The sequence below is a fragment of the Colias eurytheme genome, chromosome 2 (genome assembly GCF_061535395.1).
Source record: "Colias eurytheme isolate Ceu_HAF_F1 chromosome 2, ilColEury1 Martin Lab GWU primary, whole genome shotgun sequence".
Lineage (NCBI taxonomy): Eukaryota > Metazoa > Arthropoda > Insecta > Lepidoptera > Pieridae > Colias > Colias eurytheme.
Window position 1 is genome coordinate 9392143 of NC_142981.1, and position 19391 is coordinate 9411533.

Here is a 19391-nt window from a genome sequence, read left to right on the forward strand (position 1 = left end):
AGATCGGAACCAGACTGCACTACACTACAAACCTTTGAAGTTAAGTTAGTTATATCGTTAGGGTACGCTATTACAGATTGGCTCTTCATTTATATTCAGTGAGAATAGACTTAACACAGTTGCTATGTACATTTGTTATAAATCATAACTAAATAATTATTGCTAATTAGTATCATGCAAAATTGAATAAGGTAATATCGTGTAACAAGCTCTAATTATACGAGTGTTTCCCTTAACCTAAACGAACTCGGCGACCTCGCTTAATAACATAACCGCTGCCTACCGTAATAGAGGAAATGATTCATTTCATCAATTATTGCCTTAACGACAGCGACATGATAATTAACTATTTATAATGTGATAATACATATTTACTTATTGTAAAATATTGTATTAAAAATCCCTATATAACATTAAACAGGAAACGCTCCAATGTAGGAAATAAAATAATCCAACAAAAAAAAAATCACAGTGAAAAACATGCTGGTAATTGTTACGTCTGTATGAAATTAAATTACATTTCATTTATAGGATCAGATAATGCAGTACGTACTGTACGTATTAAAAGCGGACAGTAATGGAGCATTTGTCAGGATGAATTTAGCGCGGCTCCTGCGTGCGACATGAAGCGCGCCCTCCAGCCAAGACCAGCATAGTGCACCCAAATCGAATTATGCAATTTATTTATATTAAAATTTCAGCCTCATAAAAGCCTATTAACGTGTACAATTTTAATGAAATTACTTAACAGTAAAATTTTATCGAGGCCCAGGCCAGGTAATATTCTACAATTTAACTTTAAATTATAAGGAAACAATGAAAGCAGAATGAAGATACCGATCGGGAGCATCAAATACAATGTTGAAGGCAGATAAAAACTAAACCGATATTCGTACGGAACTTGTTATTTTGTAGCAATCAATTGAACGATGTAAGTGTAGACGGTCATGTAGCGTCGTCGCCGAGTTGACATACTCATGTTTCAAGAGGAGAGAAATTCAGGAGATGCTTCAATCATGTCGCTTGTACCGAAGTCTTTGTTACGTAAATTGACTTCGGCTTCTTAATTGGAGTCTTGCAGTTTGCAAATCTAGCGCACGACACATTTCAAGAGATCATCTTTCATATTCAGAATACGGGTAAACAAAAAATGAATATTTAAACACTTTATCAGGAAAGAAAAGCACGCTCTGAAGAGAATGTGGATAAAAAAAATCGCATCGTGATCAACAGTAATTACAGGATATAAAATATGTACTTAATTAAAAGCTGCAACGAACACACAGTATGAGTTTTAATACGTCACTAAACGTGATAATAGATTATTAAGTTTTCCAATTAATTAATATCGTAGACGAGACGATCCTATGCACGCAGAGAATGGGGCAGTTGGGGGTGGGGGATATGTGTGTAGGGGGAGGGGGAGGGCCGGAGTGATGTTAATTAATAACGTCTGTCTCACGAGCGCTAACGACGCCGTCACGACTACATTATTTAGCCACCTGATTAGTTCGCAGGAGGCACCTCGCCCGCAACTCTAATTAGTGAACGGCTCTCGCACAGGACTCTCAGTTAAATTTGATTTGTAACTGCACTATCTCTAATTGGAACTCGTTTGTAATTAATGATACACCATTGACGCGGTCGATCACCGATACGCTTCAATATTTACATTAAAGTTACGAGCGACTAATTCATCAAATATTAAACGGCCGCGCCATTTTCACGTGCAGATGCTTCCGTCAACAGAATCGAAAGTTTCGCTTTTTTTCTATTCTATTATTAAAGCGTTTAATTTAGGGCAACAGTTTTACACGCAAAACGATCAAAATGCAATTTCCACGTGCCGACCGAATAGGATAGGAAACCTTTTCGAAATTGATATGGGTGGAGCACACGGGCGCATTGCTGCGTCGCGCCTATGCAGCCTCGTAAACGATGCCAGCGCGGTGGAAAAGCGCTCTGTGCCGCCCACCGAACGAAACAAAACTCTATCTCATTGTTTCACAGCCTATATTAGATCACTGCGAGAAAGCGAAAGAGACGATAGGTAGAGACGAATTTTGTTAATAAATAAACACAGAGCCCGCCGCTCAGCCGTCAAAAAAATTAAAAAAATCGCAGGTGAAAATTTGGCGCAAGTATGACAGCGTCAGTCGTACACGAATCATTATTGGATCGGCATTGTCAAAGGAATTTTTAATACAACTAGCCGAGATTCAATTGGAATGGAGTAGTATCAACTTGTCATTCCAAATGTTTGGAAAAAAAATATTGAAATTCCAGAAAGGGTATAAGTGTTGACAGGCTTAATCCGTTTTTCATATTCTGTTTGTGTTGATCCAGTGCCTTTAGCTTTCCAAGTAGCATTGTACTGTTCTCACATTCTTGTTTCGTGTGTAAAAAGTAACAATTAAAGAAGTGGGTTCATTGCATTTGGGGAATCTTTTGTAACTTTTTATGTTAAATCGTTTTCTCTACACTCATTTTCACATAATTAAAATTAAAACAAAACGGTTACGTTTTAATGAACAAATGTCGGACATGTAATTAAGCTTTGTTTGAGTAAAAATGAATTCAGAGATTGGAGTTGGTAGGTATGTGGACTTAGAATTTATTCGTGTTTTGATAATGTTTACAAAGTTGATTGTCTATGCGCGTACATGCTCTTCTCCGAGTTACAAAATTGAAAGAGATGTAAAATTTAATACGTCTATATTTTGTATTAGATCTACATCTCAAATCAACATTGGTTGTCCCATCTTTTAAACTTCGACTACTACTACTCATTTAACCCAACTTTCCACCATCCATATTTCAAAGTAAAGATTAGACATACGAGTGTGATGACGATCAAATCGCGTCAATTAAGGCCTCACTAACTCGCGTCAAGTGGCAACTGGTTCCGATACGCCTGATCTTAATTAACCTCATGTGTTAACCTGGCATAACTACCGCTTTACCCAACTTTCAACGAGTCGCTTATTGATACCTGAACTTGGATATCAGTGGGAATTAGGTAATGAGATATAATGAGACGTTTCTGATGTAGATAGATAAGTGTATTAATGTCGTAAATTAAATCGGTTATTTGTCTTAAATTCACATCAGTGACGGTTTAAAATCATTAAAACTTGCCTCGAAGAATAAAAAATTTAAAGTTTGTTTAATATGACAAGTTCATTTTTATTAATTCGGTTCATTTTTATTATTTGTTTGACAATTAATTGAAATTCTAAGAATTATGATAAACTAGTGGTCCGCCCCGGCTTCGCCTGTGGTACATATTTCGCAATAAAAGGTAGCCTATGTCCTTTCTCGGGTATCAAAATATCTCCATACCAAATTTCATGCGAATTGGTTCAGTAGTTTAGGCGTGATTGAGTAACAGACAGACAGACAGAGTTACTTTCGCATTTATAATATTAGTATGGATTATATTTAATTGGTTGTCACAAATGACAGACAAGGTACCATATACATCTCCACTAAATGGCCATAACAACGCGCATCCATTCCCTTATTAATTTCTTACACAACTTTAATTACAGCTATCTCTGTAATTAATAAAGACACCAGGCACATACCAAAGTAACTAGTACAAAAACAGTCGTAATGTAAGTTGTAACGTCTAGGGCCTAGGCGCTCAGCACGCGCAATGTCCCCGCATGCCGTTTTCAGCGCAGAATTTTTTCAATTTTATGTGTAGTATATTAGTGCTGTTATTATTTGCAGCATCCCTCGTGCCGCCCCACCTGCCCCACTCGAATTAGTAAACAAACGTCTTTACGAGCGGTTTTACGATCCCCACGATATTTCGGTCTCGCGCACGCTCTTTTACGACATAATGAATTTGTTGATGAACTACGTACTAGAAAGTTTCGAAATAGACGCGTCTGGTGACCGCTGTGCGCTACCGTAGCGCATTCTTGCGTATTAATTATTGGAAACGTTTCAGTGCATATCATAATCTATTTTCACGTATTAGGCAGTAAAAATATCGACTGAAATTTTATACAGTTAGAACTGCTTTTTATGCCCCAAACGTGTTCCAGCCAAATAAACGAGCGAATATCGAGAGTGATAGTGTGAAGTCGGATCTTTAATAAGTTTCAGACAAAGTCGCGACTCTAAATTGCCTCCTCTGCAGGTCACAACTTTTAATGAGGCGAAATTCCCCGTCCGACTCGATTCGCCGACGTCGCCTTAACGCAACCTGTTCGTTAGCGCAAAAACGGGCTACGCTACGCGCGATTAGAATACACCCCTACAACTGGGACACACTGGGTACGACTTCATTAGTGTGATAATGGCTTAACTTATGATCGATAGATACTCTTTTTACGGACTTCTATTCGTTTAATGGTGGTTCTTGTACGAATGTAGCTATTAGTATGTTATTACCGTCATTATCGAAGATATAAATTAAATATTCTATGAACTTAAAGTTAAGACCGTTATCGATCTATGAGTAGCTTGTTTAATTAATGAGTAAGTAAAATGCTCTTTAGAAGAAAAATTAAAATTATAAGATGAATTTTTTACATCGAGTTAAGCTATTTGTAATCATTCAAATTTATTTTCCTACAATTCTATTTAATTGTTCTCATTAATTTTAACAGAAACATTTGTGTATAAACAAAGAACTCAACGTTCCACGTGTACCCAAGACCTAAGCCAAAAAGATGGTCCCTCATTTGTGGCGGACTTTCTCTGTTGTTGTCACATTAGCGAATAACTGAGGCTAACTTCGCCGATACGTTAATGATGTCGGGATGTCTATTACGGGAAAAAAACCCTTTTGTATTGGGAGTTGGGACGCGACGCCGGGCCCGCTGTCTCATTGAACTGCGACCACGTGACTTGTATAGGAATTTTTTCGAAGGTCACATTAGATTGCCGCCCAATCCAACCTGAACAAATGGATAAAGGAAATCATTTTCTTAATGAACTAATTTCTTGCGAGTTATTACGACTTTAGCGTCGTATTTACTGAGAGTCAACGACATCGTTAGCTGTTCTAATGCAAAATTTATTGCCACCGGCTATTTAATGCGACATTGCATTAAAAAAATACAATATACCGTAATATCTCAGTTATCTCGTTGAGGGAGGTGTCGGTAGGTTCTTTTATTGTATCCTGTTAGAATCCTGGACAGCGGTAATTAGGAGTTAAACGGGTCAAAATAAAGGATTTATTTGAAAACAATCTCGGAGGTAGAAAGGTCAGTGGGGTGCGAACGGAAGGGTGTCTAATTAGGGAGGGCTGCAGGTAATGAGCCGCGATCGGCCGATAGAACGGGGGCTATTTACGCGGTGGTCGCTCTGAAAATTGCGAGGTTTTGTTTTAAAAGCGGTAACCGTTTGAGTTTTGCGATTAAGGAGTTTAATTAGATCGTTGTTTACAACCTCATTACTGTAGGTATCCGTGGAATGGGTTCTGATATCGGCTGATATAATTTATTATCTTGAAAAATGAACTCGCTTATAGACCTCGTTGAGATCGTGGAAAATATTAACACTGTAATTTTAACTCGTTTTGTGATCAAGTTTATTATGTCGTTTTATATGAAAGCTTTACTAGAGCTTTATCATCACGTTTCTTTAAATAACTTGTATTAAGAAAATAGTTTATTAGAAATTATCCAGTTATTATAATGTTATAAATAGTATTGAATAATTAAGTCTCATATGCGTGGGCTGTAAAGTAATTGAATCAATTAATTAACTGAGCTAGCCTCTTGCGTTTTCTCAAGTAATCTGTAATCTTCTGATTGCCTGAAATTAATTAATGAAATCTTTATCGTTAATGAGGTATTAACGAAAGTCGATAGCAATATGAGCAAGCACCTGCACGTTATGTTAATAATGTATATTGTAGTGTATTGCGTGTGTACTTTAAATTACATTAAGAACTTCCTTCTTAAATGTGATTTCAGTTTACTCACTCATAGATGCAACTTACAAACATCGAATAACAATTCTGGTTTAAGACATATTATCGTCGATAATTACCAGTTGAGATATTCCTAGCGAAATAAAATTTTTCCTATGTTCAAAATTTATGGAAAGCTATTTTGAAATCTCGTTCAAATTTGTTATAATTAATCAATTCCACTCAGGAGAAATTTAAATTGGCCTCATTTCCGTCCCGCAAGGGCGCATGCACAGCAGAGCACCTGTGAGTGCTGCATCCGGCCTGTCCAATTACTGGGCCCTTTACCCTAAATAAAGCACCCTAACGATCCTCGCCGGACACCGCTTAAATGTGCACAGATTCATTAATGATGCAAAAAATATGAATCCGCTCTAAACGCTTCACAGTGCTTCAGTTAATAATTGGCTTAATTGAACAGCCTTCTCTATTATGCAGTTTATTTTTTGTGCAATTATTCAAGCTCACGCGTCATCGAGCTCGCATCGATGAAGAATGAAGTGCTATCCTTCGCCGTCCCAGTTACCGGCCGCCATCCATCTCCGTCCCGATGTGGCGAGCTAACGAGACGTGTGCCGCGCGAGACGCAATCGAAAACAATCAGAATAAGGTTCGATCTCGTGTCGCGCTGCGCCCTCGAGCCCGTGCTACCGATTAGATAGCTGCAATATTTACTCGATACTATTAAGGCCCTTACCGTGTTCGGTTTAGAGGTCTTTTTGGCGTCCTCCGTCATGTCTAAATGTCGCGAAATGCGATAATATCTGCGCGATCGTCTCGCATCGGCACCCCTTTATTTATTTAATCAGCCTGAGCGACGGACAATGTGCTATTGTAACGTCTTGATATAGTGTTTCCCGCTGATCTATAATAGGACCACACTCGTTTTGCTCAGTGTTTGCATGACACGCCTCTGTATGCTTTACACGTGTATTTTCGATAATAGGAAAATGTTATAACTTATAACACTTATTAAATTATTGTCGACAACATAACATCTTGTTTACGCATTGAAATTTAATAACATAAATATAATTGAAATCAAATAAAACATTCGAATCTTAATTAACTGCCATAATAACATCTCTGTTTATTTAATATTCAGTTAACGTTATTTTATGCTTAGTTCTTAATTAAAAGTCGAAAACTCAGACGGGCGCTTCAATTATTGCCATACCGACAATAATAAGCATATAAATGATGAATTTATTTAATATTAGCATAGAAACGAGTTCGATGGCTAATCGGTGCAGCGTCAAAAATGTTTAATTAAAAAGATTGATGCTTACCGGTAGCGGGGCGCCAGAAGTACAGTGGAGTTGCAAACTTATCTAATTAGTTGGAGGGAAACCGCCCGGTGGGGCGGCGGGGGCGCGGGGACGCGGGGCAGGGGGGTGCAGGGGGCGGCGGGGGCAATTAGCGGTGATAGTCGATTAGCTCATCGTATGAGCGCGGCTTTTGACAAATGTTACGTGTAATAATTTATTATTATTTATGAGTGTTACAGATAATTGGTGTAATTAATACGCGAGCTCGCGGCCAATTAATTTTGATGGGTTTGACCGATGCCTATTATTTTAATTAATTGTGACTGTAATAATTAGTGTTTTATGTGCAGTATGCTATTGTTAAGTAAGCAAATAAGGATAATGGCTCGATTGGAGCTAAATGCTCGAAATGAGTGCATTTCAGATTTATTGTTTCTCTCATTGTTCATAAAATGCTTGTTGTATTTGCAATAAATATTAATTGATTTATATAAGCATTACTTATGTGTTAGATGTTTTTAATGACCTATCAATTATCTTTAATACGACAAGAAGATAGAAATAGATAATAGAAGGCATAACGGATTCGCTTAACAATACTGGCTATAACTATTCTATAAGATTGATTAATTGAAGGTTATTAATAAAGTCTAAAATCTCAAGGGATATAGGATAATCAATTTTAGCGCAAGTTAATTGCTTAATTAACAATAATTAGAAAAGTTTGAACCAACTCTCGTTATAGCTATTGGATAAGGCTGTTGTGCTACGCACCAATTTATCTACCTACATATATAGGTATGTGGATTTAAGGAACACTATCAATGTTTCCTTTTCTTAAAATCGAAAAATGTTCTAATAAATAGACTATTTAATGAAAAAAGGTTTCTAAGTCACAAGCAATAATCAGTACTTACAGGATCATCTGGTACAACATGCACAAGATGATTAAATGTACAAGAAAACGCGATATGACAGCATTATTCGAATGATTAGCCTGCGTATCTCTTTAGTTAACAACCGCTGAAACATCTTAGTACACAGCGGGAGCGGATTGCAACAGAGCTGTAAACGAACGACAAACAATGAGTACACGGCCAGGAGAGCCGCAATCAGTGGAGCTCGCCCTAACACTTGTGAGCTTTTTCCACGCCTCACTAATAGTTTCGCTAAGCGACCGCTGTACTGGAACAAGGCGTTTAATTAAAGAACGCTCACCTCACGGCCCGTTGTCGGCCGGCTCATCGCATGCCTTAATTAGTTTCAGACCGCCCTAACGGGCTTATTTTGTTTTTCTCGGATAATTTTTAATTAAACGCTTGATTAAAATGAAAGTTTGCGTAAGTAGCGAGCGAGGAACAATCGGGCCGGAGTTTAGGATAATGAATTGATGGTGTTACTTTGCTCGACGCTCGCAAGGGACTTAATTAAAAATCGCCGATAGAGTGTGTAGGGGAGTTGGGAACGAGTTTATGGAACTTAGTCCGGAGGCTCTGTTGTTTTACTAGCTATGTCAATTTGAATACTAGATTGCTTCACAGCTACCCGGTAGTTTGTTGCCGTCATTATAATTTTTCTGTTTATATTTTTTGAAAGTGCTCTTTTAACTTGAATTAATTGAGCCTTATATCAAATTAAATTAAATAAAATCCTCTAAGGATATTTAAAATTATTGCAATTAATTAAACCACCGACGTGGTGATTGCATTAATTGAATTCATTAACTCAAATGAATTTATTTTTATTATAGAGTTTTCACGTCGAAATTATCCTCGTTACACAAAATATGTCACTATTATGTCTCTTTATGTTTGAAATTGCAAATTACCAAGATAAACAGTTAATTTGATTTTATTAAAAGTCTTAATAATATTCCTTGCCTATTAATTATAGTGTAAGTTAAGTCATTTGTCAACAGTAAGATTTGCAGACGGCGTTTCTAAGTTCACATTCATAAGTGAAGCGTTTTATAAATTTTATTTATGAAAAGAGAATAGTGGCTCGGAACGCTGATTAAGTTGCAATAGAATGATATTAATCAGCCCTCTTCAAAATACTCAGAGTTGAGCGAGTAATGGCACTCACGATAGTGTAGAGGGCCTAAATATCTATGATCGGCCTTCATTGTAGATCTTTATTCGTCATCGTCGTAACGACAGAAAACATCGACGATCATTTATTGGGCCAACGCTCTCGATTGTGACGAGGCCCATGAAACAAAAAGCCGCGCTTTACACATTCCTCGAGCGTAAACCAAACCGCTCTCGCTCCTCCCGTCACCGTATCACTCATCTTGAATCATTAGCGGATTCTTGGCTTGTCCGCCACGCGCCTAACGAGTGTCGCTAACGACGTGCGAACTCGATACCTCCCAACATGCATTGTGATTATAACGACATCCGATAACACCTCTACTTTATGCCTAGTTGAGGTAACTAGCGTAACTTGTTAAATCTTCGCGATTCGCGACTTGTTAGAGTGCATACGATTTTGAGTTCTATTCGTTTTTCTGTTTGATGCTGGATGCAATCCTGAAAATATAAAATTAATATTTTTATAATATTCGAATATGATTAATGAGCCAGTCTACCTTTAAAAATAGTGTTTATTTATTAGAAAAGATTAGTAGTAGATTGAAGATAGAAGTATTTGTGCGTTAACAGATCGTAAAAAAATTACACGTTGCATATTTGACAAACCATCAATGCTCCATTGAGGAAACAATACCCTAAACCCGCATCAAAAGACAAACTCCATTCACATTATTTTCCTAACAGGCCAAATACTGGCACATCCCAAGTGTCCCAGATTGACAGATGAAGCGGCACTCAGCGTCTTCGCCCAATGATCGGAAGCAACAAGTCCCGCGGCCCGGCGCGCGCCCAATCGATCCCAATCACGGCCTTATTACGTCACTGATTTCATATTAGCGCGCTTTACCCGAATAACTCGAGTTTGCGTTTTTTTTTTTTAATAATGCTCCACTTTTTGTAAGACTTTTTGTGATGAAATGTTTACAGACTAAATGAATTCATTATATGAGTAGTGTAAAGACGTCTTTTAATTAATTGGTTTGCATTGTGAATGTTGTCAATTAAATATACTATTCAGTAGCTATTAAATTTGAACAACGAAAGACAAATAAAACACGATGCAGTTATCAATAGCTTTTTAGCAATTCAAACATAACTTTACGTACTCATAACTGAAACATTTAACTACCGTCTCGTTCGATGCTGTTACCAATTATGGTGAATACCTTATTTATTTATAATAGAATTCATTTATTCACACTTAGGATTCGAGCGATATTATATAGAATCCTTTCACCTGTTCTTATTTCTCTCACTAATGATCTCGCTGAGAGCTTTTAAATTATGTTCCTTATAACAATCTGAAGTCGACACGTATACAACACTCGTTCTGAGACGTTCCCGTAATGAATAAAATAACATGTCAAGATACAGTCTTCATCTTAAATTAATGAGGATTCACAACGTATTCAATTTTACACGTAACGAGGGCGAGCAAAGTTCGACTAGAGACAAACTTCCTCATTCACGCACACGTTAATTAATATCGATATCAGACCTTAAAGTTATTCCCGATTAGAAATTGTAATTTTGCGTCGTGCGTAAATAAAATCACGAATGCGAAAGGTTTCCAACTAAATCCTTTTATCAGTTTCGAGATGCTCCGAGCCCTTCGTAATGTAAGAAAGTTGATTAAAGTTACGGAATTTACGGCCGAATAAATAAAACAAATTCATACACGTCCCTCATATTACTTTATACTATAATACGTAAGTTATTTAATGAAATGTTAAGTTCTAGAATTATAAGCAGCAGAAAGTTTCGTACGGTCTTTATTGTCGTTTGTCTTCGTTGTGTGATATTACATTACTTTTCTCATAAAATTTGAAATATCGTACAAATTTATGAAACTACAAAATGTTAAATTGAATTGAAACAGTTTAAAATTAGTTTTCTGTGAGGTCTTATTCAAACTGAATTATTGGCATCATTACATATTAGAAATGTGAATAAAGAAGGCAGCTCAAGTCGCAGAAAGCCGTCAGTCGATTACGCGCCAAGCACGTATGCGATAACTTTATAAATTGACATATTTATATCAAGTATCGCATCAGTTCCCGCGAGCGACCAACACAAATAGATTCGTACATGTTTGTCTTGGCTCGGTTTAATTAATTTTACCTTCATACACCGATACCTACTGTTTGTCGGGCGTTCCTTAATTGAAAACGCTCTTACCGGAGTAAATGAAACGAAATCCTATTTGCTGCGAGTGATTGAAGTGAATTTATCTTTTAAGACTTTCAAATTTATCTTTTGGCGATGTTCGCCCCAAATAATTTCAGAACGAAGAGTCAGGTAATTAAATTTTGATTGCTTTCGGGCGGATTGTTTCAATTTATTAATATTCCGTCCGGCTGTAAATAATATGGACGTCCGCGCCGCTAATGGCCATTGCAATAATTACTCATTAAGTATTAAATAGGGCTATTAAACGGGAAACAGCTGCAGCGATGTTCTCACAGCCGTAGGGTTACTTTGAGTAAATTGACACGTTGCAATATCGTCCACATTGTATGCGAACCTGCCGTGTTGTTCATGCATGTTCCGTGTTTGTTGGCCGCTCAATAAACTGCACTAGTCAAATTAACTTCTTCTTAATTGACTTCGGCTGTCGGTTTTTGTTTCAAGACGAACGTTAATTCAAAAGCAATTAAATTGAATGAGCATTAAAATACCTACATGTGGCATCTCACATCTGTTAACACCTTTACCTTTACTTTAATAAAAAAAATTGTTTTATACCTACCGTAGCATACCGTTTTTTTAGAATCCCAATAAAAACGGGAAAATGAACACATTTTTTATTATTTTATATAGGTATCCTTACCAAACAAGCATATTAAAACCACAATAGACCCAGAAACTAAAGTTATAAAATTTAAAAAAATACGACAGAATTTACTAATTCGAATATTACCTTCGTGAAATGTGTGCATAAGATTTATACCCCGTGTTGCGGCATTTACGTCCGCATGAAATATAATAGAACTAAAACCGAACCGTGTATGGTCATTGTGATTTATTTCCGCACTAAATAAGGATAGCGTTTAAATACTCGACAAGTGGTTAAACGCGATAGTGTATAGGGAAACAACAGTTGTGATAGCCTAAAAATGCTTGTAGATTTTGTATAACCGTTTTGATGAATACTAATTAGTATGTATTAATTTTCCTTTAAATCACTTATTTAGTAGACGATAGTTTTGAAATTAAGTGTTTAATTTATTTTACAAATTATCAAATAAGTATAAACAGTGATAATTGGATAATATTATAATTTGTTTGAAGGAAAAACAATTTAATAACCCGTTCCATTTTAAGATGTCCAAAACAGCCTCGTTAGCAAAATTACCCTGCAATCTCTTTCTACCAGCGTCATAACATTATGCAAAAAGTATGCTTAAAACTAACCTAGTGTTTCTCTTCCATTGTGATTTTAATTTAATTCGGCGCGCAAATATAACATTAGATTATTAAAGGTCTTTAGATTTCCAAAAGTATAGTTTGAAGTGAATTCATATAGGTAATAATAATTATAATCTTCTTGTTTGAGAGAAATCTTGAGAGAAATGAATTGTTTCTGAGTCCATTGCGTTACCATGGAAACGCATGTTAACAAGTCAAGGTGCTATTTCGTTTAAAATCCCTTCTTTCATAAAATAAGTAACAATTTTACTAGCTTTTAACTAAATATATACTCCATTAGTCTAGATTTGAACTAAGTACTACAGTTGCCAAACATTGGCAACAATTATTTATGATTCGCGGTAATTTTTGTTACAAAATAATTTGTCCGCAATACAAACTGTTGCTATTTAAGCCACACTATCTACACGTTCTCGTCCGTATGATTTATCACCCCTGTCATTACATTGCTTTATTAGCCATTTATCAAAGTTAGAGGCAATAATCGTGCGCTTGTTACCCGTTACCGCTATCTTAACATCAAACTAACATTAAATTTAGCATTCTCAAGTGAACCGATAAATTGAAAGCTTTCCTTCGATATTTCTGTAAAGGCTTTGACCAGTTATATTCCAGCTCATTCGAGTTATAAGGGTTGGGAATGTACAAATCAAAAAGCCATTTTGGGGACCATTATTTATATGAGCCTTGTCATGTACAATCGTACCTATACAGACCTATATTACGGACCGTTTAAAGACAAATTGGCTAAATTATTACACGTGATTTAATAATAATTTTCATAGCATTTACATACAGGTTTTAAACTTTTCAAAGACCTCAATATCAAGACTAGAATCAATCTAATTGTTTAACATTATTTATAGTATTTACTTATTAATAATTACGGACCGTTTAAAGACAAATTGGCTAAATTATTACACGTGATTTAATAATTTTCATAGCATTTACATACAGGTTTTAAACTTGCCAAAGACCTCAATATCAAGACTAAAATCAATCTAATTGTTTAACATTATTTATAGTATTTACTTATTAATAATTACTTAGCAATAAACAATATTTTATTTAAGTACATACTTTCCTGACTGGTACTGGACTGAATATTGTATAGGGATGAGCTTTAATTTTGAACTATATATTTTCGTTCTGAAAAATAAATAAAAATAACTTTCATTAGTATTTATAGCATGTTTATCGTGTAAAATAATTAATAAGTACCTAAATAAAAAGCACAACCATCCCATAATTTGTCGCTTCTCAAATAAAAAATCTTCTAAAATATCTGTAAACAAAGGTTATTTTATTTCCCTATACATTCAAAAATTCCATTTTACTATAACCACAGATTTAGAGTACCTTAAACGATGTAACGTCAATACAATGTTCCTTGTTCCAGAATGTTCGGTACGGGCGGCGCGTGCGCAGCGTGCGGGCAGGCGATCCCCGCGAGCGAGTTCGTGATGCGGACGAACGCGCCGCAGCAGCCTCTACACGTCTTCCACATAAAGTGCTTCGCGTGTTCCAAATGCGGGTCACACCTTATGCAGGGTGATAGGTATGTTGAAACTATATACTTCATAAAGTAGACGTTTAGGTATACAGTAGGTAGGTACTATACATATAAAATAAGGAATGAAAAAGGTTGACATTCATTTGATACTTCAATTTTGAAATTTTCCATATTTCGAGATTAAAGTTGTATGTTTTATAAAAAAGCAATAGACTTGTACAGTACCTACATATTAACTTAAAACGTTTTTTTCCACTGCCCACAAAACAATGTAAATACTATATTAAATCGATACACCAACTCTGACTACAAACACACAAATTCCAATTGCCAGACTAGTTTCCTAGTCTGCTGACTGCTACCAAAATCTTCAGCTAAGAAAAAAAGTTTGCTTCAATAGTTAAACCCACATAATATTTCCTGTACCTAGGTACTACATGCTAGCCGGGTCCCTAGTGTGCGAGCAAGACTGGCAGAAGCTAATGAAGAGCGCGAACGCCGCGCCCGGCGCGCCCGTGCGCAAAGGCAAGGTGGGCCGCCCGCGGCGGTCGCGGGAATGAGCGCCCGCGCCTGCGCAACACTCGCACAGGGACTTTGAAGAGGTATGCTTTATGTACATTATTTACTACATACATACATTTTATACAAGATATTTTTTACGATATACATTTCCATATTAAAAATACAAACTTTCATATATTTTATGCTTCACATTGAAAAGACTTTGTGAAGATGCTTGAATGTTTGTGGGTACATACATATCTTTAAAAGAACTACATACTATATTTTCTGAAAGTATACTCAATTATTTTGTTTATTGTAATTTGTAGATACTATAGACTAGGTATAGGGCTTTCATATTTTTGTTTTGATTATGCAAACTTCAGATACAGCTAACACCTGGAGACACCAAGATATCACTTGACAAAATTATCTATAAATTAGGTACTGCAGCAAAATCACCTTGTCAAGATATAAAGTTTTAAATCACTTCTATCTACCACCAAGCCATTACAGTCGATAATCGAATTCTGTTTACGCAACCAGCTATTTAGGCTATTATATCAATAAATTATACACTTCTAATATTTTCCGTCTTATCTGCCTTCCCTTTGTTATAAATCTTAGACCTTTCACAACTTTCTATTCGAAAACGAGGTTCATAATAAGTCATGGTTTATTTCTATTTGTTATATCTTAGAGTTGTTACAGACGAACGGCAAGTTGTGAACGACAGGAGATACTTCAGCCGTCGCCACATGTCGATGACAGTCGTCGGCACGTCGACGGCAGCAGTGAATATGTCGACGGCTGCCGTCGACGCGCAAAAACGGATGCCGCCAAACGTCAAACGCTTGCAGTTTGCCGTCGACGTCAAACTGCAAGCGTCGCCACCTGTCGACGGCAGCCGTCGACGTATTAACTGCTGTCGTCAATGCTTCGACGACTGCCGTCGACAGGTTGCGACGGCTGAAGTAGCCTCTGCCGTTCACAACTTGCCGTTCGTCTGTTAGAATTCTTAATGCTGACACCTACTCGGTTGTCATTGCTAAATGGGCAATTTGCGACGCAATTATCGTCCCGTCTATAAATTGAAATAGGCCACGATTGAACGTACATTATACTATATTCTATATTAATTATATCAATTGTATTCACGGTTTGTAAAGCTTGGTTATGCAGAATGGTAGCCCGTTAATTTGGACCCTCTTTAATTAATTGTGTTGACTAAACTATGGGTATTGAATTTGATCATCGTATTTATCTATGTATTGAAAATAATTATTAATTACGGAGTAATATTAAAAGATCTTATCTTAAATCAAACTCTTTCTTAAGAGAAAATAATCTATAATAAACGAATATTTTTATTTATTTATTTTAAGTGCACACTAATTATATGTAGTTAATAGGCAATAAGTCAAGCTTTATTAGTACGCCAACGCGTATGCGTAACTTATTTTATATTTTACGTTTTATATTTTAGTAATACTACTGCTAACTAAATAATAAATATTAAATCAGCTAACTTAAAATAACATGCTGTTCAATATGCAAATATAATTATACAAAAAATAAAAAAAAAAAAGTTGATTTGTTTGTTATTACATTCAATTAATCTAAAAACATTTCTTTCAAAAATCGTTATTCTAATAAGTCTAGTTTCAAGATTATTTATTTTGCATATATCAATTGCAAATTTATTGTTGCTATTGCGAAACAACATGTAATACATTATTATATTAAAAATATAAGCGTGTTAATGAAAGCCAAGGATGCAAGGATCACTCTCGCAATCAAAATTAGATCGTGATATAATTTCGAACAGATGAAGCAGCCTAGAAACACCTCTTATGACGAGGAAGCCGATACGAAGATAAGAAACAATAAAACACGGTACATCTTATATTCTCTATAAATAAACACTCGTTAAGGTTACCCTTTTCCTTTTAAACATCTCAACTAATGATCGCGTGAAATGTAGAAACACGCTCTGACCTTTATTTAATTAATTAGCGCTTAAGTCGTGACTCAAAGTTTACGTTAAGAAATAATTAATATTGATCGTCTGTTACCTGAGTTAGATTGCATTCATTTGAATCTGTGACAGTTTTATGTCGTGTCCTCGTGTATACTTTAACTAATTGATATTCATTAATAATCTTTTCATTATTAAAATGTTTTGAAATATTAATTTATCTTTAAGTTTTTGTAACTTTTACAAACTTACTTACTTACTCCTGTGGCGCTGAAACCCCGAAGTGGGTCTTGGCCGCCGAGACGAGAACTCCACCTTCCCGGTACTGGGGCCAAAGACAAAGTAACAATTAAAAAACGATAACGAAGTTAGAAAAGGCAAAAATGTATGGGATTGACATACGCCGCGTTAGATCACGTGGTCTATCTAATGTCAATCCCATACATTTTTCCTTTTCTAACTTCGTTATCGTTTTTTAATTGTTACTTTGTCTAAGGCCCCTGAGCGGTCTCTTGCCAATTATCATTGGCTTGGAGCTTACTCAGATAAGACCATCTTACTCTCGACTACTTCATCCAATACATATCGCGATTCCTTTACAAAGCGTAATACAAAAACAAATCCACCCGTATCAACACAACACTTTCACGATAAACTCTAACATACATACAAAAACACCCACTGCGTATTAATATATAAATATAAGTTATATGTTCACCAAAGTTAATATTTCGTCGCTGGTTCCATATTGTCGTTGAAAAGAAGCTTTTACCGCAGCCACTTGGTAAGCTATTTTATTTGCATAACAAAAACAAAATGCATGTCATCTCTGGAGGACTTAAAAGTGTGAATAAACAGAACTTTATAAAAATTGGATGTTCTGAAATTAAATTAAATTATTTATTATGTTGTAAGTATATTAAAGATAATGTGGTAATATTCAAAATCATTTTGCTTAATATATTTTCGTAAATATCTTTAATTTCGTAATTATACAAACAAATGTTGTAAGTAAAACTGTATAAAATTAGTGTATGATTAATAATTTACATAAACGAATAATTTATAACATATTATATGTTTATTTTAATCTATGAGAATAATTATAATAATTACATTAAATGCAAGTAAAACTTAATTTTATTAATCTTGAACAAATAACAAAAATTATTACGTATACATTTAAATATATAAAATTAAAATTGCGAAATCCTTTATTCCACCTTGCACATGCAGTTAGAAAGGCTCATTACCAAAGTACAAATTCAATTATAAATTATGAACCACAAAGAAGTGGCGAAGACACGATATTAGCCTGTTCATTGAACAGCGGATGAGTCTAGCTTTGTTTATATGAGCTATTCACTCGAGCGAATCCCACAAAGTTGGAATACCATCTGCATCGCTTATTTTAAACTTCATAATTATTATTAAGCTTGTGTGTGAATTTAATCTTTACTAATATTATAAAGCTTAAGAGTTTATTTGTTTGAACGCGTTAATCTCAGGAACTACTAGTCCGATTTGAAAAATTCCTTTAATATTAAATAGCCCATTTATCGAGGAAGGTTATATGCTATATAACATCACGCTAAGACCAACAGGAGCGGAGCTACGCGGATAAATTCGCGGGCACAGCTAGTGTTGAATATAATCGGATTATATCTAGTTAAACAAATTTATTACTGAGGAACATCGTTTGTCCTTTAAAAAATATATTTATGGAACGCTAAATATACAATTGCCCACTCAATATCAAATATATAAAGATTTGATTGATTTATTTTCGTATAACCTGATGCGTGATATTGAATTCTTGCAATCTTGTCCATTAATTAAATTAATGCGCTATAAAACTAACTTTAGGTGATTTATAGTCCATATGACTATTTTTGCTGATTGTGTAACGTAGCATATTTATTTTATACATCAAAAACTAGGCAAGATGTTACGATAAGACGAATTTCGAATGTTTAAATACGTTGTTTAAATTATTATGACCATTTTTATGTTTATTTTTGGGTAATTATTTTTTTTCTCAAAAATTTGTTCGATAGATGGAAGTGGCGGAAATTTCACAAAAACTTTGCGTTTTTTTTCATCCCTTTAAACTCTGGATGGCATGATCCCTGAAGCTAGAAAAATAGAATTATCAAACCTGATCAATTTCTTTAGTATAGTTGACTAATGATATTTATTAAGGCTCTAAAGCGAATTTCTAATTGGCGTGCTTCTCGGATAGTTCATAGAGTTAATTATCTCGGAGGCGACCAGTGGCCAACCGCCGCGGGCGCCACCCCACACTGCTTGCTTACGGCGCTCAAAATGCACTGTTAACCAATTCCAAAGTTTAAGTACTCTCAACTTATTTTGGTAACTTATTTTGTAACTAATAAAACTATTGTCCATTCAATTTACTTGAATGTTGCTCAGATATTTAAGATATTGTTGCATTTGCATTGCAGGCCCGTTTTGGTCTCGAAAAAATGTCCTTTTAATTGACTATGACAATTTTAAACAATGCGATAAATGCATCATCCGTTTTTGCCGTCTAATTGCTCTTCAAATAATTCAGCATGAAAAAGTTATGATCAACAAGAAGCAATTAGTTATGTTAATATCCCCATAAAGGGAGTGCGCGGTAATGAGCGGGAGCCAACTATTACTTTGTACG

The 19391-nt window shown here is 35.4% G+C and overlaps 1 protein-coding gene across 1 annotated transcript in view; it reads left to right on the top strand.

The window, feature by feature from the left end:
* Positions 1-19391, top strand: part of LOC149910597 (LIM domain transcription factor LMO4) — an 89244-nt gene that overhangs the window by 41116 nt on the left and 28737 nt on the right. The window contains exons 3-4 of the mRNA XM_090115703.1: positions 14125-14283; positions 14669-14840. Of these exons, the coding sequence (XP_089971829.1) occupies positions 14125-14283; positions 14669-14798 (289 nt within the window). The 3' untranslated portion in view covers positions 14799-14840. The remainder of the gene's footprint in view (positions 1-14124; positions 14284-14668; positions 14841-19391) is intronic.